The following is a 21,214-nucleotide window of genomic DNA, read 5'->3' on the forward strand; positions in this document are numbered from 1 at the left end:
TACTAAAATAATATTGGTAGTTGTTATTTGTATTGCGCATATACTAAAAGTCTGCCACTTTGTATCACATATGGTTATTTGGGCAAAGTTGACTGCTTAAAAAGAGTAAGTTTATATCATTTTAAATTCATATTAGCAAATATTGGCATAAAATAATATTAATAACTAAAATGACTTTCTCTTGATTAGGTCTTTATCCCTGTATCTGAAACTACTGACGAAGGTCATGAACACTGGTACCTCGTAGTGATTGATCGTGTTAAAGGACAAATCATTTTGCTAGACCCATTACCCATTGAGAAACAGTTCAAGCGAAAGAGGACAGCCTTGAAATTAGTAACTATATTTTCCTTTTTTTTGTTAATTATCTACATATATGACTAAAAAAACAAACTCTAACATAGACATAAACAGGCCATTTATTTGGACGAGGTATTGGAAGATCGTTCATTCTATGACTTTGAGACCACTCCAAATCTGATTTCTTCACAATTTGAATTTGAAGAGCCGGAAGGCCTTCCGACCCTCGAAGCTGGATCGTAAGATCGTATAATTAGTAGTTATTGATATGAAATTTATGCAATTATATAATACTCTAATATAGCTTCCTCGATATGTAGGAGTGACGCGGGTGTATGGGTTGCAAGTTGGATGATAGCTTGTTTTGAAGATGATAATTTTAACATAAAGGTAATGTTATGCACTAATCTTTTCCTTCGTTCTTTCTTCTATATTTAAGTAGTTAAGCCTAATGTTAATTATTCAAATTTTATTAGGTGGATGATGGGGTTCGCATGAAGATTGCAGTCTCACTCGTGTTAAAGATTCATAATACGATCAGCTATACGGTCAAAAATAATGCCATTGAAAATCTTAATAAGCTGAATGATAATCACCATCGTGATGATTATGAATTTCCACAAGATTAGATTTGCAACATAGGATATTTATTATTATTTTTGTTTTTATTATTTTCTTATGGGCATATGAGCTGTCTAGTGACATACGATATTATATTTTGTTTACGTTTGTGTTGGTATTTGTTTGCCGGATTATTTAATTTCTCCATTTGACTATGTATGAATTTATACTCTTTTGGAGATTGAAATTTAGTTCTTTTATACTCTTTTATACTCTTTTGGCCTTAGTATGTTGCATGTCAGTGGTTTTTCTTCAATTGTAGCAATTGGAATGCAACAGAAAGGTTAATCTAGAACCAAGGGGCTTCACTCTTTTTGATTTTGTTTTAGAACCATAAGTAAATGCAAACTCTTTTTGACAGAGTTCCTATCCAAGGCTACGGGGACTGCTGTCGATTGGGTCCAGATGCCTGGGATGAAGGTTGCTGTTCTTTATTTTTTGTTAACTTTTTTTGGTGATCCTAGAAGTGAAATTAATAAATGAGTTAATAATTATTGTATTTGGGGAGATCAGTATTGATATTTTCTTACGATCATGAGGGCTAAAAGTTTAGTCTGCTAAACTTACGAATTTCGTTTTTTTTCTTTGTTGAAAAATATTGTCAGCCTGGTCCGGATTCGGTTGGGATCTTTGCCATTTCACAAAGTTGCAGTGGAGTGGCAGCTCGAGCCTGCGGTCTTGTTAGTTTAGAACCTACAAAGGTAGTGTATCGTCTTGTAAATAAGTGAGTATGATTTGTGATTATTCTTCCATTTCTTTGTATGCAAGTTAAACTCTGCATTCTATTTGTGAGAGATCTCTATCTGGTTCTGGGAGTGGCCCTAATGCAGTTGCTGCTGCTCAGTTTGTAAGGGCTGAAATGCTTCCTAGCGGCTATTTGATTCGACCATGTGAAGGTGGAGGGTCAATTATTCACATCGTAGACCACCTAAATCTTGAGGTTTGACCGACTGCTTTACAATTTGGCATCTGTTTTTCATTTCTTCTTTCACACATTAACTTGTTTGTTGTTTTCTTCCAGGCCTGGAGTGTACCAGAAGTGTTGCGTCCACTTTACGAATCATCAAAAGTGGTGGCCCAAAAAATGACAATTGCAGTAAGTTTATCATAGTTAATCTGTTAAATAATGTGTGTAAATTATCATTGACTAGTGTCATAATTGTGAATAATGTCCAAATTTGAACTGCAAATCTTTTTGACGATTTCGTCTGGTATGAGTAAATAATATGGGGAAAATAGATGTTTGACTGTGTGAAGACATAATCTGGAAGTTGTAAGGTTCTGTCTTTATGACATACAAATTGAATATCTCCGTATATTTCCCTCGTTTCCTCTTCTTGTTCATCTATTCATGTCTTTAACCTGTTGTTAGGGAACATACTTTCATGTCATTTCGTATTTTAGAAGATAGTTATTAATTGATGGTTCTTGTGATAGGCACTTAGATATATAAGGCAAATAGCCCAGGAAACAAGTGGTGAAGTGGTATATGGATTGGGTCGGCAGCCTGCTGTTCTTCGAACATTTAGCCAAAGATTGAGCAGGTAGGCAAATAGCATGAATCACTGTTTCTTTGAAACTTATTTCAATCTCCAATTCCATTGTGTTTATTTTGCATCATTCTCTCTTATACGATGTACTCATCCTTGGCTGAAATTGAAATCTCACACCTACAGAGGCTTCAATGATGCTGTGAATGGATTCAATGATGACGGATGGACTGTACTAAACTGTGATGGTGCTGAGGATGTAATTATTGCAGTTAATTCAACCAAGAATTTGAGTGGCACTTCTAATCCTGCTAGTTCCCTTACATTTCTTGGAGGAATTCTCTGTGCAAAAGCTTCTATGTTGCTCCAAGTGAGTCCGAAAATCCAATTGCCTGAAATTCTCTGCAAAAGCTTCTCCTTGCCGGGATATTACTATTAGTCTTTTGTGCATGACATGGAAAAGTGAAACTGGCTTTTGAAAAGTTTGATATCAAATATGATCATCGAGGGGGAAGACATTCTTCGATAAAATGTGAACATGGTGATTTGAAATGGATGAAGAGTTCCTTAATATACATTGAATTGTTTTATGACAAGTCTTTTATATTACTTTGTTTTCAGAACGTCCCTCCTGCTGTTTTGGTTCGCTTTCTCAGGGAGCACCGCTCACAGTGGGCTGATTTCAATGTTGATGCTTATGCTGCTGCATCACTGAAAGCTGGCTCCTATGCTTATCCAGGAATGAGGCCTACAAGATTCACTGGCAGTCAAATAATCATGCCCCTTGGCCATACAATTGAACATGAAGAGGTAATTTGCTTTTTTCATTCCCGGCTACTTGCCACACAATGTCTTTCCTTTTCGGGCCGATAAATGATTTGTACTTTCAAGCAAAATCGCCAACAAGGTTTCATTTTTACTCCAGATGCTGGAAGTTATTCGGCTTGAAGGCCACTCTCTTTCCCAAGAACATGCTTTTGCTTCTAGGGACATTCATCTCTTACAGGTAATGCGTTCGACTCTTGTTGAAGTTGGAAGTTATTCTAATGCAATTCTTTTTAGCTATGCAATGTCAAGTAAAATGCAAGTATAATTTTTTCAGTACGGCATTGCTATTATCTTTTTCAATGATGTGATTGTCTGATCAAATGTCTCTGAAGTGTTAAGATTTTCAATTATCAAATTCTTACGAAGATATACTTCATGCTGATGTTTCTTTTGGCCTTATTTTTTCAGATATGCAGCGGAATTGATGAGAATGTTGTGGGGGCTTGTTCCGAGCTTATATTTGCTCCAATTGACGAAATGTTCCCTGATGATGCTCCATTGGTACCATCTGGCTTCCGCATCATCCCATTGGATTCAAAACCAGTTGAGTATTGGTTCTTTTGCATCATCCCCTTCTATTTTTTTGCACTGTTGCTGATGTTGGTCTATGAACCCGTATGCTACCATGTTTCAGGGCGATAAAAAGGACGCAACGACTTCTAACAGGACCCTTGACTTGACATCTGGGCTTGAAGTTGGCCCGGCGACTACTCAGGGCGCAGGAGATGCATCATCAAGTCAAAACACCCGATCAGTGTTGACCATCGCGTTCCAGTTTCCTTTTGACAGCAATTTGCAAGATCATGTTGCTGTCATGGCACGACAATATGTCCGTAGTGTGATTTCTTCTGTCCAAAGGGTTGCTATGGCTATATCTCCTGGAATGAACCCTAACGTTGGGTCTAAACTATCTCCTGGTTCTCCAGAAGCCCTTACACTAGCTCACTGGATCTGCCAGAGTTATAGGTAAGTTCATATTTTTGTTAAATGATTCTAGGATTAGACCCATTGAAGCATTATAGTTGGTATTTCTTTTTGGGAAAAAGGCCTAATAGTAATATGTCTCTTCCCAATAACAGTTACTATTTAGGGTCTGACTTGCTGAGATCAGATTCTCTTGTTGGCGACTCGATGTTGAAGAGTTTGTGGCATCATCAGGATGCCATTTTGTGCTGCTCACGGAAGGTATGTATGGTTTTGGTTTCGGTTTTTGTAAGTTTTTCTGATGGCCCTTAAAATGCATACCATGCGACAATTATGTGATATTCTTTTGTGCATTGCAGTCGCTGCCAGTGTTCATCTTTGCGAATCAAGCTGGCCTTGACATGTTGGAAACAACCCTAGTGGCTTTACAAGACATCACATTGGACAAAATTTTTGACGAATCCGGTCGCAAGGCATTGTGTGCAGACTTTGCCAAGTTAATGCAGCAGGTAATTTCCAAATTGAACCAAGTCTAGAATGAATGCATTTGGTTTGCGTTTTCATTTTCCACATGTTTTGTAGGATTTTAAGAAAATAGAGAAAACAGTGAAAATAATAAAAAACTGATTTTTGTTTTCACAGCCTGTTTTTCCTTTTAATTTCTGAAATTTTGAAAATAGAAAACACTTGAAATGAAAAGCAAACTAAATGCACCCTAAGATTTTATTTTTGTCGTTTAGTTTTTTCTTCACAAATCTTGAGAATATAATATATGGAAAATAGAAAACAAAAGATGGAAACTATGTTGTTTCACATTGTTATTGCATTTTCTTGTTGCAAACTACACTTCCCTATTAAAAAAATGGTGAATGTGTGTTCTTGTATCAGGGTTATGCTTATCTACCAGCTGGAATATGCATGTCAACAATGGGGAGGCATGTTTCATATGAACAAGCCATAGCATGGAAAGTGCTTGCTGCAGAAGACAACACTGTTCATTGCTTAGCTTTCTCTTTTATAAATTGGTCATTTGTATGATAATGGATCCAATTTGGTGTTTCCCACTTTGAACATTAAAAAAGAATTGAAAGGGGGCAAATATGGAAGTTCCAAATTTTTGTAGTGCAGGATCAAGTTTGCATTTAATTCGATTTCATTTATTTCTTATTGTAGTGCAGAGACCAAATTATGTTGTAAATTTTCTTTAGTGCTTTTCTGATAGTTTAAGGAATTTCATGTTTTTCTGACAACTTAGTATTATAATTCATGGCTGATGACTACTAATGTTAGTATCATATGTTTTTGTGACCAACCACTTACCCCTTTTTTTTTTTAATTTTCAAATAGATTATTTTTTTGGGTGGGGGAATAAACTTTTTCAAGGTAAAAGAGGTTACAGAATATAAAATTTAGAAACAGAATATTATTGAATACAGAATGTGAAGGCTGTTTTTGATGCGGCCATCAAAGTAGTTCTCCAGCCTCCAAAGCAGAAGAAAAAGAAGAGAAAGGGTCAAAAAACCTGTTCCATATTGTGATCTTCTCAGTTCTAAATTGGTAGTCGGCAGAGGATGACATGACTGTAGCCATTTCTTGGTAGTCTTTAAGATGCTTTTCTTCTCAACTTAATTTGTAGAGTTGAAGATCAACAAAAGCAAGAAAAAGTTGCCATAAACAAGAATAAGAAGAGAAAAAAATGATACTTTTATTTGCAAAAAAGATAACTTGAGTGGTTTATACACTCTGCTGTACAAATGTTATCCTCAATTATCAATACAACCTAAGATATTATCAAATTGCAAGCTCAAAATTGCTTCACCAAAATTAATAATGAATGAAAGAATGATTAGAGAGAACTCAATAAAGGCAACCTCAAGCAGTTCTCAACAAAGAAAAAAAAACTCTGCACATCATCAAACCACTACAAATAAAGGTGGAGAATGGTGGAAAATCTCCAGTTTCTCTCTACATCATGAAATCCATCTTGGGAGGAGCAGAAGCAGCTATGTTAAAAAACACTGATGCTGTCCCTTTCAATCCATGCCAGTTTATCACTACAGAATAGATAGCATATCTGAGGTGTATAAGAAAAAGAGCAAAGACAACAATGTGGAAGTTAAAAAATATGTAGACAGTGACAGGCAAAGTTTCCTTCTACTTGCAACTTGAACTGCATTGAATCAACACGAGGCAAAGTATAATGTAAACCTCAGAACAATTGAACGGTCACTTTGAGTTTGTTTTGTTTCCATTTCGGCAACTTGTAAGATTCAGTCTTCGTCATGCCAAGTTTTTCTTTGAACTCTGTTGCTAACAGATAAGCCTGCATGCATGTAGCTCAAACAAGTAAGAACCAAAATGAATAAATCTTATAAATACAGTTTTGAAGGTATTAAGAAAAGGTGACTAAGATGAAGGTGATTTTATATGAAGATGATAGCTGAGAACTGTTAGATGGTTTAATATGTTTGACTAAACTGTTTAATATAATATGTGTAAAATCTTAGCTATCATCTTTGAATCACCTTAAGAAAAAGCTTATACCTCTCGTTGTCTGGTACTGGATTGCTAGAAGCTGTGTTAACGCTACCATACGGATAAACTGGGAGTCCTTCATCGTCGTCAGCTTCACCTTCTTTTGCATCTTCCTCTGTAAGAGATTCTAATCCGCTGCTCATAGAATCTTCACTATCACTTCTTTTTGGGTTTGATTTGAGTGTATTGGAAGTCACTTTACACCATAACAACACAAGAAACAGATGAGGAATATTACATTAAAGCAAAATCTATTACTGAAATCAAATATCAATGGAGGAGGAAACTCATCAAGTTTATTATTTCATACCTCTAAGCGACTGAGGTATCAACTTTCCCCGTGCTGAAGGCATTTCAAAACTAGAAGTAAGCCGAGCTATGGCTGAAGACTTAGATCCAAGACCAAGAGAAAGAGTATTCAAGTTTGCTGTCCCTGATTTTGGATACACTTTTCTCACAATTGGAGGTGGGGTTGAAAGGTTCCTATCTTTAGGCTTCTCAAACGTGGATGCTATGGTGTTAAATGCTGGCGACCGCCCTTGACACGAACACGTTCAGGAGTAGGACTAACAGACATGCTGCGCGAGGAATGCTGGCACTTATCACCATATTGTAAAGATGGTCTTCGTTTTGGTTTCTGTTAACGTGTTAAATATTCAACAACCAAAAGGATAAATGAAAATGGAAACAAAATATAAATATGAAGGTCAATGCTTTCACTACTATGCAATAATGTAGAGCAGATTAGTAGATGAAGTACACTAGAATTATGTGAGGAAAATGAAAATGAAAAGTGAATCTTCAGAGAACTATAATTCAAGAACTGTCAGGGAAGCAAAGAAAAGATGCCTTACAACCACTGGTGGAGTACCCCCATTTCTCAAGATTGTAGGCTTCCTTTGAAATGAATTTCCAAGCATCTGCCAAGAAAAAGTAGGGTTTGGGGGGAGGGGTGGATGATCAACAAACAAAAATTCAAAATGATATAAAATAATATAATTTAAGCTATTATACTGAGAAACTTACTGCAGCTTTTGCAGCCTCCCATTTGAAGAAACAAGTGAAAAACGATGCTAATACCGCATATCCGAAACAAAGTTCAAACACTTTGCCGTATCTTCATTCCTTATTCACAAATTAATCCTTAAAAAACCATTCATTACCATTATTAACATATTACCATAACAAGACAGCTATTGACACTAAGACATCAACCAAATGCCACAACCTTCTCAGATCTCAATAGTAACCACCACTTAAAAAAATAACAACGCTCCCCTATCCAACAAAGTGCTACACATTCTTGTAAATACAGTTAGTTAAAATAATCCAAAGACATTGCAAAAACCAAAAAATACTGAAAATATTTACCTTGCCACGCATCTTATGATAGGAGATTGGTATGAAGAAGAGGTGTGCCTGATCCGGATCGAGGGTTCGGAACCTGCTCTCCCGAATGTTTTGGAAGAAATATCCCTCACTGGCGTATTTCCCAGTGAGCTTCCTAGGTGTTTGATAAAATGTCTTGGGATCTCCATCAGCATATATACAAACCTTGAACTTCTCCATCATCTCCACGTAGTTCAACTTGGAAAACTGCGGTGAGTGGTATATATCAGACAACTCTTCACCTCCTTCTTCCTCATCATTGTGTTCCTTCACTTCAGGATCCACTAGCTTCACTACAGAAATCTTTGAGACCAAAAAATTAAAATTTTTTTATCAATTTTTTTCTGATGAAAAAAAAGAAAAGAAAAATTTTAGAAATTAAAAGGAAGAAGAAAAAATCGAGCATTCAGCAACTAAAGCAAAATTAAAAGCAGGGCCACTAACCTTCGACAGAGACACGGCGGCAACCGGCGACACGACGACGAGAGTAGAGACGACGGCAAGCGGTGACCCGATGGCGAGCTGCTCCAAGCCAGGGACAGAGAAGCCAGCGAGGATGGGACGATGTGCCAAACTACCTGGGTTCCGGACAGAGGGAAGAGGAAGAAGCGGAAGCGCTGAGTCCGGGGACGCCGGCGGCAAAGAACCTAGGGCTAGGGTTTTGCCGTTTTGGCGTGTTTCAGAGGAGAGGGGAGGGGGCACTAATGATATTAGGAGAATTGAAAAAGATGAAGAACATATTGATTTTTTTATTTTTTTGATATGTTTTGCTTTGCTTCAAAAGGCGCACGAATGATTATAGAAATTGGAGAAGACGAAGAACGATTGATTTTTGTTTTTTTATATGTTTTTGTTTTGTTGTTTAAATTAATTGAAACTATAAAATTAGAATTAATTGAATTCTAAAATTTGATTAATTTAAAAGGGTATTTTTGTCTAATCAAATAAAGTAAGGATGTCTAAGACTTTTTATAAAATTAAATAAAAAATATATTTTTGTTTTTATTTAATTGAAGGGGTGTATTAGTAAAAGTGGTGAAATAATATATATTTAAAAAAGAAAAATTAAATGCTGATGTGGAAAATAAATTCCAAGTGGCTTGTTACTATTTGTCCATATTTTTAACGTATCGGTACGTATGAATTTATCATCGTACCGTAGCAAACACCTTTTTAAAAACATCAAATACAAAAAGTGTATTTATTTTGGACAGAATAAATTCCTTTGGTCGGTGGATATATTTACGATGATAGGAGGCCAATGGGGGAAGAAGTCGGATGCGATCAAGCAACAAAATCATGTATATCACTATGGATACCGGCAAGTGGGGTACGTGCTACAGAGCCCGTCAGGCATGGGCCTTGTGTGCGCCATTCGCTTGTGTGGTTTTAGTTCCTTAGGCCACGATTCTTGGGCCATGCTACTTGGGTCACGTTTCTATTTCCGTTATGTTTTATTGGTGAAAAATAATTGATTTTTACCATTTTTTGAGTCTAAAATTTCTGAAAATATAAAAATACTATTCTAACTCTAAATATTTGATTAATTATTAAATTATATGAGAAAACATAAGAAATTTGATTAAAATTTAAGAAAATTAAATGAAAAATAATCCTGAAAATCACTTAAGATGATATATCATCATAACACCAAACTTAAAACTTTGCTAATCCTCAAGTAAAAAGAAAGATAAACGGAGTTTAGTTTAATGAAAAAGGATTGAAAAGCTTTTAAGATTGAAAACAAAAAGTGGGATTTATGATATTCCTTGTAGTTACATTCGACTTTTCTTATCCTTCATGAATCTTGCATACTTAGGGTTTAGGAATTTTCAAAAACTAAAATTCGAATTGTATTATGAAATTTCTTTTGAATTTTTATGACTTGAAAGCAGTTACTTTTTATTTGAATCAGAAAAAGATCTTTGTGATTTTTAACTCGAAGGGTTCTACCACAAGGCTACTTTTAATGGATTTTCCATGGTACAATCACCGCACAAGCATACATAACTAGAGTTTTGATCCAGACATCGATGTCTAGAATCTCTTTGGACTTCTAAATATTTTGTCTTAAGGTAACTCTTTAAACAGACTTTCAATCGATAATCCCGGTCCACTTGACCCAAGTTATCGGGTGATAAAGCACCCCTCAGATTTACTGACCTAAGTCTATCCTTAAAACAAAAACACGACAGACACATAACTAGATCCTAGTCATTGGTGCTCAGAGTCTTGAAACTTTTGATTTTTGATCTTTCCAGACCCCTTTTTTTTACTGCTCCAAGGAATTGATAATCGAAATATCATAATACTTCTTTAAATTTTTGTTATTGAAGATTCTTTTTTTGTTTCCTCAAGATTTAAGTATTTTAGATTTTTTCAAATACAACCACATATTCTTAAGCACCTCCACTGTTTATTTTTGAATTATTTAATTCAATTTTTTTTATCAAGATATCCTCTATAAAAATGGTTACTGGAGGAACAAGTATTCAAATTTTAAGTTTAAGATGAGAAAAGAAAGATAGAATATGCTACGTATGCATGGAGAGAGAATTAAGAGAAATTAAAACAAGAAAGAGGAAAGTAGAGGAGAAAGAAAATAACTAACCACTAGTAAAGAGGATTTATCTTATTCTGATCTCACCTAAGTCTATTCAATTATCATAATTGTTTCTTGTGCCAGTTTTTTATGATCCATGGTGTTATCAACACCAAATTTAAGGGTTGACATCAAACTTAGAGATTGACTTTAAACTTAAGAATTGATAGAATAATGAGTGTAAATCATAAACAAAAGCATATGTGCATGAAAAGAACAAAATAAGATAAACCCTATATGATTTTAAATAAAAAAAGGAAATATGTATGCAACAGGAGAGGAAGAAGAAGAAGAAGATGGTGATGATGACGAAGGCCTCTTAAACAAAAGAAAGTAGAGTGGAAAAGAAAGACTAACCATGGTTGGGTTGCCTCCCAACAAGCGCTTCTTTATCATCAGTAGCTTGATGTTGTGTAAGAACTGGAATTAAATTAACTGCTTAGATAAAATAAAATAATAATTTTTATTTTCTGAAATAGGTTCAAAATTTAAAAATATTAATTTTATAATTTTAAGGTGAGATTTGAATTCAATAGATTTTTTCGAGTGGAAAAATATAATTTTCTGCAGAAAATTGCGTACCAGAAAATTAGCCAGCAGTATTGGCTTAAGTTTGTTTGATATTGTATAAAAGTAATAAAAACTGTAGAAAATTTTAGAAAAATATTGAAAATTGAAAACCAAATGCTGATCTTAAAGGTTTTGGTCAAAAGTTGGGCCAAACGAACCTAAAACGCTAAACGGTTAGATTGAGCCCAAGCTCAACATATATAAGCACCAATTAATGAGCATTCAGCTCATTTCACTCAGAACACTAAAGAGGAGTAGTTGAATAGAGAAGAGAAGAGAAGAAGGTTTTTGACACTATTCACGTTCTTTTTTGTTTGCTCATATCTTGAGTTACGGTACTCCGATTTACGTGTCATTTGTAGCCACGCAAATTCTTGCTGAGCCCGTTATTTCTAGATAAAAAGTTGGTAAGAATTCGAAATCCATACTCCAGTTCTCTGCTCTATACATTTTTGTGTTTTGGATTTCGTTTTTGAGTGGGTTTTGTGATTTTGGTTGTTTAGATGCCATCTAATAGTGGGAAATTATTGAGTTTTATCCCAATCCACAATGGGTAAGGTAAGGATGTTTTTAATCGTTGTGGTTTGTCAATTTGTTTAACCCTAGGCTTGATTTATGGTAATTTATATGATATCTAGCTTGAATTGATGTTGTGTGGAGTGGAATTAATGATTGGAATGCTTGGAGATTAAGCTTAAGTGGTGGCTGTATTTGATTACTTGTTGGAGGCTTGAAAGCTTGTGTGGAAAGGTATTTTTGGTGTTTTGAGCTTGTGTGAGAATCGGTCAAGGTATGGTTTTGGTTTTCTTTAAATAATATGTAATGTTGTGGGCAACTTAGGCTAGTAGACCTTAAGATAGGATTGAATTGTATGAAATTGCATGAAATGGTTACTTGATGTTGAGCATGTTGTAGTGGTTTGAAGTTAATGATAATTTATGATGATTATTGATGTTCCTGATGAATGATGGTGGTTATTGATGTTGATGATAAATGATGAGGATTGTGAGCTTTGATAATGATAAATTGATGAACAATGATTGTGATGGTTTAGAATAGTGAAAATGTAGTGTTATTGATGTTTGGATTGAAAATTCTTGAGAATAGTGATTTATGAGTGGGGATTGTGGAAGTAGTTCATAAATTTGGAACTAAATGGTTAAATATTGTATGGTTAGACAATGATGGAAATTTATAAGTTTTATTGTGATTTAGGTTGAATTTGGGATTGTGGAAGAATTACTATAGAGAGAGATGTATGATCTATGTGTCAAAATGCTTGAAAGATGATTGAGAACTACTTATATGTTATTTTGGGTATGGCTAGTTTGGTTGTAACTTGAGTGTTTTGAAATTAGAGGCTTTTACAACTTTTGGTAAAAATTTGTTTTTGACGAATTTCAATGAGCCATAACTTGGTCTCCGAACTCCTAATTTTGATGAAACTTATTTTGAATGAAAGTTGGATATGTAAGGATTATGCTATTTGAAGAACGGATAAAAAATGAGTTAAAACGAAAAAGTTATGCATGTTTGAAGTTTGGTGCAAAAATCTGAATTTTACAGCAAAACAGCTTTTTGTGAAAATTGGGTGACATGCGTACGCGGAACAAGGCGTGCGTACGCGAGCAATGGCCTCAACCAAACACTCATGTGTACACAACCCTGGCATGCGTATGCGAGATTAACATTTTTACTCTCCCACGCACACGGCCATTGGCATGTGTATACGGGAATCCTTTATGTTTCGAACATATGCGAGATTGTGCATGCGTATCAGCGTATGCATGATCCTATTTTGCTTAAAAATTTAATTTTTTTGTTTTTTAGTACCCCTCTAGCCTTCTAAACCTCTTTAGTCATTGTTCGAGATACCTAAGCTAATGGTTAGGCTTGGGACGAGTGAGAGGGTTTTGGGCGAATTAATAAGGTTACTTGTTATTAATTTAGAGTCAGTGACTCAGGTTTTAGAAGGCTAGTGGATGAAATTAGTGAGAAATAAGTTGTGGAGTAGTTCATTAATGAGAATTGAGAAGATAAATGGGGTTGAGCAATATCCTAGTTGAATGGTGTAAGAACTTGAAAGGTTTCGAGAAATGAGAATGATTATGATGAGTTGAGAAAGTGAAGGTTGGGGAAAATGTTGAATATAAGAACTGATCCCTGAATGATAAAGTATGATACATTATTTTGGTAAGTCGCTATGCTCCTCGGGCAAGGACAGTAGTGAATCTCGCTTGTCGAGGTGGCGGCGCCGGCGTAGGGGCTGTCGCAGTTTCCTGCCTTCGTTCAGATGTGAGGGCTGAGGTGGTATCCCACTCACATAACCTTCTCTGCCACAAGAGTAAGCCAAGCACTATATTCCTTGATTAAAAGTGGGCCAGACACTATATTCCAAGAATGATAGTGAGCAGGGCACTATATCCCTGGGTGAACAAAGTGAGCCGGGCACTATATCCCAAGACGTGGTAGAAAGGCTACATCTAAAAGGATGTGTCAGGTTGACAGTTGAACCGACAAGTGATATCACCGCCAATAGGACAAGCATTCATCATATGCATATTCTATATGCTTGTTTGCTTTGCTTAACATCAGTTACTCTTAAATGAATCACATGCCTACTTGCTTTTTGTTTTACTTGTTGTATATGTATATTACTTGTGCTTTACTTGTTTGCATTACTTGTGTGTTCTGCTGGGATTGAGGAGGCTCGATAGGCGGTGGTGATGGGCTCGCATGGAGGGTAGGTTTGTGAAGGCTGTGGGGCAGCGCTGACTAGTATTAGTTAGAAATTTCCTAAGTTAAACTACCCTGTTTATGGTTTGATGAATTTGGAAAACTCCAAATTAATTTGATGATGAACAAATATTATTAAAATAATTAATTACAAAATTATTAATTTGAACTTCAATTCACATTTATTAATTAATAATTTTGTTGTCTGCAGATTGTGATTTGGGCTGAAAAATTAGCAAGCCCAAAGTAAATCTAATATTCAGCTTTGGTACAAAAATGTCATAATTGTTATGGCTAAAGCAATATTTTGTTAATTAGGCCAGAATTTTGGTAAACAAGCCCAAAAATAAAATCTTGGTGCAAGATCAACTAGCTTGGTCTGAAATTGAAAAAGAGAGAAAGCAAAGATTGCATACTTGCAACAGATACCCACTTTCATTATTGAATGGATTTCAAAATTCAATTAACTTGCATTAATAGCATTGGAAACATGAAAGAGAAAGTGGAAATTGATTTGATAGCCATCATTACTATCACACGCCACTAAGCAAAAGGGAAGTGGAAAACTTAATTCATCTAATTCTCTTTCTTAGTTCCATTGAAAGCTTTTCAATTTTCTTTCTCTTCTCTCTCAAGTTTCGGTCACTTCTTTATTAGGAAGAAGGATGAAGAAGCAAGCCATCAGAGGTAGAAGTAGGGGAGCTAGGCACATGCAAGAAGTTATGGTGATGATGGCGTTAGGAAAAGAAGATCTACAGTAAGGTGTGGCTGAGATCTTTGCCACTTATGGTAAGAAGTGGTGAGGAAGTATCAAGCTCTCCATACCTGAAAATGGAGAAGATCCAACTCGGTCAGAGGAAGAAGATCCTTTGGGGGCATGGCTCGTCTCTACTTTTGATCAACCACCACAGAAGGTAGCTACTGTAGCTACGTGGAGGAAAAGGCAGAACATAGAACAGATGGAGCTGTCAAGCATCAAGGACTCATCAAGGGTCAGGAATCCTTCTTCGGGAGCAAGTCAAGATGGAAGGCTCAGATTGATTAAGCTTGGTGAGAAGGGTTGACACAGAGGTAATTGCATGTTGGTTTTAGCATTCGGTTTCCTCTCTCCTCTCTTTGGCCGAACCGGTTTTGATGCTTGAAGAAGAAGAAGATTAGCTCGGTTCAACCGTTTCAACCTTGGAGGCTTCCCCTTCTATAATAAGAGAGAACAGCCAAGACTTGAAGCAAGGAGAATAGAGTGAAAGCACAGAGTTCTCATAGCTACCCAAGTTAACAGAAGTTCTTCTCCTTCAATGTTTTCTATTTTGTATGAAAAAGGCAAACAGTGAGGTTTGTATGAAAAAATCATAGAGCGGAAAAAGGAAAAGTATACAAAATTAAAAGAAAAAGCCATAGATGTCGTAAAGGTCCTTTGTACATCTGTGTTATGTTTCATAATTTTGTGGGAATCCCCTTGCAAGTTGGGTTAGCACTTAGCATTTGAAAGCTTGGTAGGTGACCAAGTCAAGTTCAGGATTGAGGATAGATTCTGGACTTGTCCCAGATAGAAAGGGTAGTTCCTAGGGAGAATTAGTGTCTGTAATCTGCATGATTATAGTGATATTCTATCATTGTTGTGATGGAGACTGGATGTAGGCTGCATTGCACTTAGCAGCTGAACCAGGATACTTCTTGGTGTGATTCTCTCTTTCTCTTCTACTCTATTTCTGATTCTGCTGCACAGGAGACAAAATTGAAAAATATCTCCTCATTGGTTACGAGACAAAAAGAAAATGTCTCTTGACTAGTGACGAGACAAAAAGAAGAAAAATCTTCTGAAGTATTTTAAAAGGGCAGAAAGCATAACTCAGCAAAAAGGTGCTAAGATTCAACCCCCCTTCTCTTAGCCACTCATAACCATCATGGTTTAATTTCTATAACTTTGTAAGCTTAAATCTTCTGCATGCGAAGTTCTAGGATTGCCTTTGGCTTTCCAAAACCTTATATCTTATCTATTGGGAACTTTTACCAAACTCAGAACCTCTGATTCTCATACCATATGTTGTTGTTGTTTTTCAGATGCAAGTCACAGCCCACGTCGGTGAGTTTGTGGGATGGTGACAGAGCGGAGGATCATTTTTATTTTTTGTCTTTTATTTATCTTGATGTAGTTATTCTCTCAGTTTTGTATATTGTACTTGTTGTCTTAGAGGCTTAACTTTGAGAGAGAGGATGCATCTGTTTTAACTTCTAAACTCTGCTGTATTTCTGTTATGGCTAGCCGGCCTAAAGTCCACAGGCTATGACTAGTCGTCTTGTATATATATATATATATATATATATATAAAACTTATTTAATCTATGTATTATGTTCATCTCTTGTGCCCATGTGCTTTGGTTATCGTGTGTGAATGCGTCGCGTTTTGTATCTCTGCTCTATGTGTCTTTGATCCTTTATTCCTTTCATCGGAATTCTAGTTATACTATTTCTTGACGATATACTATTGTATGGAGCTTTATAACTGTCGTGATGCTTTATCGCCTTTGCTTCATGGCTATAGGGTGAAGCTTGGTGTGATAGGGTGTTACACGTTGAGTCTATTAGGTTGATCGTTGGGATATCTTACTACACCTCCCAATATTTTCTTCCATGTGAGTTGTATTACCCATCTTCTCCTTAGTTGTAAAATTTTTGTGATATGGAGGATCCTCAAAGGTTCCTTCATCGACAACTTCTTTGACTAGAGTATCAACCAAATCATTGGACATGCAATCCTCTTCTTCTTCTTATTCGCTTGGATATTGTATGGTCATAAAGACATTAAAGACCATTTGTTCTTCATAAATTATCAGTGTGAGCTCTTCTCTTTCAACATCAACAAGTGCCTATCCGGTGGTCAAGAATGGTCTTCCTAGGATGATTGAGGCGTCTTCATGTTCTTCCATGTTAAGAACTATAAAACCGGCGGATAAGATAAATTTTCCTAGTCAGTTTTATCTTCTTAATCTATAGCATTTCACCATAGATAGGGGGATCAAATTGACACTAGCTCCTAGGTCACAAAAAGCCTTTCTAATAGTGATGTCTCCAATAGTGCAAGGGATCTGAAAACTTCCTAAATCCTTCAACTTTTGTGGTAGTTTTCTTTGAATAATAGCAAAGCATTCCTTGGTGAGGATTACTTTCTAATCTTCTTGAAATGATCTTTTCTTGGACAACAGCTCTTTCATAAATTTGGCATACAGAGGCATTTGTTCAAGGGCATCAGCAAACAGAATGTTGATTTGTAGTTTCTTGAAAACCTCTAAGAATTTTGAAAAGTTCTTTTTTTGATCTTGCTTGAGCCTTTGAGGGTATGAGATTCTTGATTCATAGATTTTCACTTTGTCTTTTTTGAATTCTATTGATGTTTGAGCTTCTTCTAAGTTCTCCTCCCTTTGTTCCTTTGGAAGGCCTTCGATTGTCTCTTTTTTCCCTTGGGGAGCACTTTATTGATCATTGTTCCACTTCTTAAGAAAATGGCCTTACATTCTTCTTGAGGGTTTGATATGGTGTCACTAGGGAGGGAAGTTGTGGCCCTTTCTGCTAGATGCTTAGCCATGTGTCCTACTTGCACCTCAAGGTTTCTTATTGAAACTTTTTTTTTTTGAAAATTTCCTTTGATTCTTGCATGAAAGCCTTAGTGGCTTGAGATATTTTCTCTACCGTAAGCTCAAGGAGTGATTTTTCTGGTTCATTGGTTGATATGAATTGTTGAAATTTCTTTATTCTTGGTTACTCCAGTCAAAGTTGGGATGATTCCTCTAACTAAGATTATAAATTTTTGAGAAGGGATCATTCTCCGCCCTCAAGAAATGTCCCATGAAGAGACTGAGTGGCCCCCAGTGTATAAATTACACTTTTTACTTGGGTGTTCTCCTCCACACATATCATATGAAACTTGGCTTTTGATGGCTGCTAATTGATTCTGCTTGAGTTATTTTGTGAGTGACTGTATTTGTCTAGCAATCACCTCACTTTGTGCTATAAGAACATCTACGGTATCTAGTGCTATCACACCCTTTTTCGTGGCTCTTTCAGATGAATACATAAAATTGTTCACCGCTATTGCCTCTATTAATTCCAATGCTTCTTCAGCTGTTTTTCTATGCAGAGAACCCCTAGCTGATGAGTAAACCATGGCTCTCGAGGTTTGAGAAACACCATCATAAAAATGTTAGATTTGAAGCCATTCAAAAAGAGCATGATGTGGACATCTTCTAAGCATCTCTTTATATCTTTTCCAAGCTTCATAGAGTGACTCACCCTACTTTTAGGAGAATGAATTGATATCATTCCTTAATCAGGCCAACTTTTGAGGTGGAAAGTATTTACTTAGGAATTTACTAACTAGATCCTTCCATGAAATGATGCTGCTCAAGAATTGTGATTGGAGTCATTGTGTGGTTCTGTCCCTAAGAGAAAAGGGAAATAGTCTTAGTTGAATGGCTTCGGGACTAACTCCATTACTTTTCACAGTATCACATAGTTGCAGAAAGTTTGCTATGTGGATATTTGGATCCTCTTGAGGACTACCTCCAAAATGATCCCTTTGTACTAGTTGGATGAGTAAAGGCTTGAGTCTAAAGTTATTTGCTTGAACTGTGGGCCTTACTATGCTGTCTCCACAACTGTCAGAGGTGGGTGTGTTGTAGTCTCTAAGGATCTTTCTTGCATTATTTTAATCGTCCTTTATTTTTTCTTCTTCTTGTTTCCTGGATCCTGCTTTCTTTCTTAATTGGAAGAGAGTTAACTCTATTTCAAGATTATAGTGAAGTATGTAATCTCCGTCTTCTTGCATGTAAGACAATAATGAAAACAATATTAAACACACCTTGTGGAATAAAGAGGAAAAAATGTAATTCAAATAGGGTAAGAAATTAAAAGAGCGTAGAAAGAAAATAGGGACAAATAAAAAGAATGTGGAATCTAAGAAAACTACAAAAGAAGGAATTTAAATCAATAAAAGAAATGCACAAAATAAGGAATTAAATCCCGGTTTAAAAAACTTTTGAATTTTAAAAATTCTTAATTTAATTTTTAAATTCTTAATTTGAACTTTGAAGTTTTTTTTAATAGAATCAAATAAAAAAAAGGCAGAGACGTGGAAAACTGGAAGAAAGATAACTTGAAAAAGAAAAAGAAATAGGAGAAATATAAGAAAAAGAAAGAACATAAGAAAAAATAAAATTAAAAACGAACAAAATAAAAAGAAAAAGAACGTGGAGCAAGAAAAGGAAATAAAGAAACTTACCAGTAAAATAAAGAAAAGAACATGAACAAGATCTAAATTAGGATTTATTCGAACGTTATGTTGTCAATCTCAATTAATCCCTAGCAACGGCGCCAAAAATTTGATGAGCGGACATCAAAGCTTGCGGACACTGGCAAGTGCACCGGATCGCATAAGTAATACCACGGTGAGTGGATATTGTTCTCACGAGAATTAAAGGATTGAACAATTAAAGGGTGGATTAAATACCTAATTAGATCAAAAGAGCCTAATTGATGATCAAAGAGGGTAAGAGAGTATCTTGCTGAGAGCGTGAGAATCTTAAATATTGAATGCTTGGATGACACGAATAGTGAGAGTCAATATTCATCATGCTTTGATAGAGAGTCAATATGAGAGTCAAGGCATTGGAGATGCTTATGCTCTTAGGAAAACAAATCTTGTTTATTTATCTTAAAGTTTGCAAAGATCTTTCACGACAAAACCTTTAGTAATTGATTTCCAATTCCTTGGCTCCTCAGTTTCTCAAGTATTAATTAGGTGTCAATTAATTAATCAAGAGATTGGGCACAAAAACTGATTTTAAATTCAAATAAGATTTTAAAGTAATCCTTAGGTCGAATTATATATCACGTATTCAAGCTAGTCCTGCCTGGTTAAAGCTTAAAGAAAACACAATTTTCAAAAGTTGTTGTAATCATAATTATATGTCACTTATTCAAAATTAGAGTGATTAAAAATCATGTATGTGTCGCCCACTAATTGAGCCGCTATCCCTAGTCGAATTCAAAAAGTCATGTAAAAAAGTTTTCAAACTTTAATTCAAATATCAAATTTTTTATTTCTATTAAATGAATTTAAAAGAGATTAGCTTACCTTTTGATTTACTAATCCGAATGAAGAACGAATAACTCAATCATAAAATAGATCAATGAAAAACTTCAAAATTAAGTAAACATAGATTAATAAGCCATAGAAAACATAGATAGAGCTCCTAATCCTTTGACAGAAAATTAGTTACCCATGAAATAGAAAGAAAATAATGAAACAAGATGTAGAGGAATCGAATCATCCTCTCTGTGACATATGCTCACTTATTTATAGCCTAATTTTTAGAATTCAAATTTCAAAACTAAACTAATCTTATCCTTCGAAGAGAAAGATAAGGTATTGGCTCCAATTTCAAATTCAAAACAGCAATTCAAATTAAATATGAAACTACCAAATCTCCTATGCTTTTAGAGAGATTCAAATTACAAATATTCCAGATCTTCAATTTTTTGGATGTGATTAAGGCTTCAAGTGATGTGGATAATTGAGTTTGGGCCTTAATTATTAAATCCGAAGAGGTTGAGAGTTGTAATTATAGTTAATCCAGGCTTGTGTTAGTGAAAGATTGGGAAAAAAAGTCTAAAATTTCACCTTACAGAGCATACACCCGCTGGGCGTGGAATGGAGGCTGCCGGGCGTGCGTCAAGGGAGTGCTAGAGTCCACTGGGCGTTGATCAAGGCCACTGGGCGAGGAGGATCTTCTACTGTGCAGGGAGTGCTTCCCCCAGGCGTGGGTACATGCCGCGGAGCCTACCAGGCGCAGGACTTGTGTGCACCATTTGCTTGTGTGGTTTTAGTTTCTTGGGCCACACTTCTTGGGCTACACTTCATGGGCCACATTTCAGTTTCCTGTATGCTTTCTTGGTGAAAAAGCATTGATTCTTGCCACTTTTTTAGCCTAAAATTTCTGAAAACATAAAAATACTATCCCTAAGATAAATAAGTAATTTTTATCAAATTCTATGAGAAAATATAAATAATTTAATTAAAAATAAATGAAAAATAACCTTAAAATCACTTAAGATGATGTGTCATTAATCGTTCAGCGTTGGACATGTGCAAATTGATACTTGCGTCATGGATGTGATTAATGAATGGGTCCTATCACAATAGTTATTAGTGAGTTTGATGTA

The 21,214-nt window shown here is 35.6% G+C and overlaps 1 protein-coding gene and 1 long non-coding RNA gene across 2 annotated transcripts; both read left to right on the forward strand.

The window, feature by feature from the left end:
• Positions 1 to 1,274: 1,274 nt before the first annotated feature.
• LOC140173107 (uncharacterized) lies at positions 1,275 to 1,642 on the forward strand. The gene is made up of 2 exons (XR_011864168.1): positions 1,275 to 1,341; positions 1,527 to 1,642. It is a non-coding gene; the product is annotated as an uncharacterized lncRNA (long non-coding RNA).
• A 138-nt stretch (positions 1,643 to 1,780) lies between these two features.
• Positions 1,781 to 5,281, forward strand: LOC112701632 (homeobox-leucine zipper protein REVOLUTA-like). Its single transcript, XM_072198865.1, has 11 exons — positions 1,781 to 1,861; positions 1,943 to 2,017; positions 2,359 to 2,465; positions 2,598 to 2,781; positions 3,033 to 3,221; positions 3,337 to 3,417; positions 3,648 to 3,782; positions 3,874 to 4,205; positions 4,319 to 4,424; positions 4,523 to 4,672; positions 5,052 to 5,281. The coding sequence occupies exons 1-11, from the start codon at positions 1,781 to 1,783 to the stop codon at positions 5,199 to 5,201; spliced, it is 1,590 nt and encodes a 529-aa protein (XP_072054966.1). The 3' UTR covers positions 5,202 to 5,281.
• The last annotated feature ends 15,933 nt before the right edge of the window (positions 5,282 to 21,214 follow it).

Source organism: Arachis hypogaea, chromosome 7 (genome assembly GCF_003086295.3).
Source record: "Arachis hypogaea cultivar Tifrunner chromosome 7, arahy.Tifrunner.gnm2.J5K5, whole genome shotgun sequence".
NCBI classification, from domain to species: domain Eukaryota; kingdom Viridiplantae; phylum Streptophyta; class Magnoliopsida; order Fabales; family Fabaceae; genus Arachis; species Arachis hypogaea.

Coding starts and splice junctions, on each gene's coding strand:
- LOC112701632 (XM_072198865.1), top strand. CDS start 1,781: ATGCTTCCTAGCGGCTATTTGATTCGACCATGTGAAGGTGGAGGGTCA. Junction 1,862..1,942: donor TAGACCACCTAAATCTTGAG/GTTTGACCGACT, acceptor GTTTTCTTCCAG/GCCTGGAGTGTACCAGAAGT. Junction 4,206..4,318: donor TGGATCTGCCAGAGTTATAG/GTAAGTTCATAT, acceptor TCCCAATAACAG/TTACTATTTAGGGTCTGACT.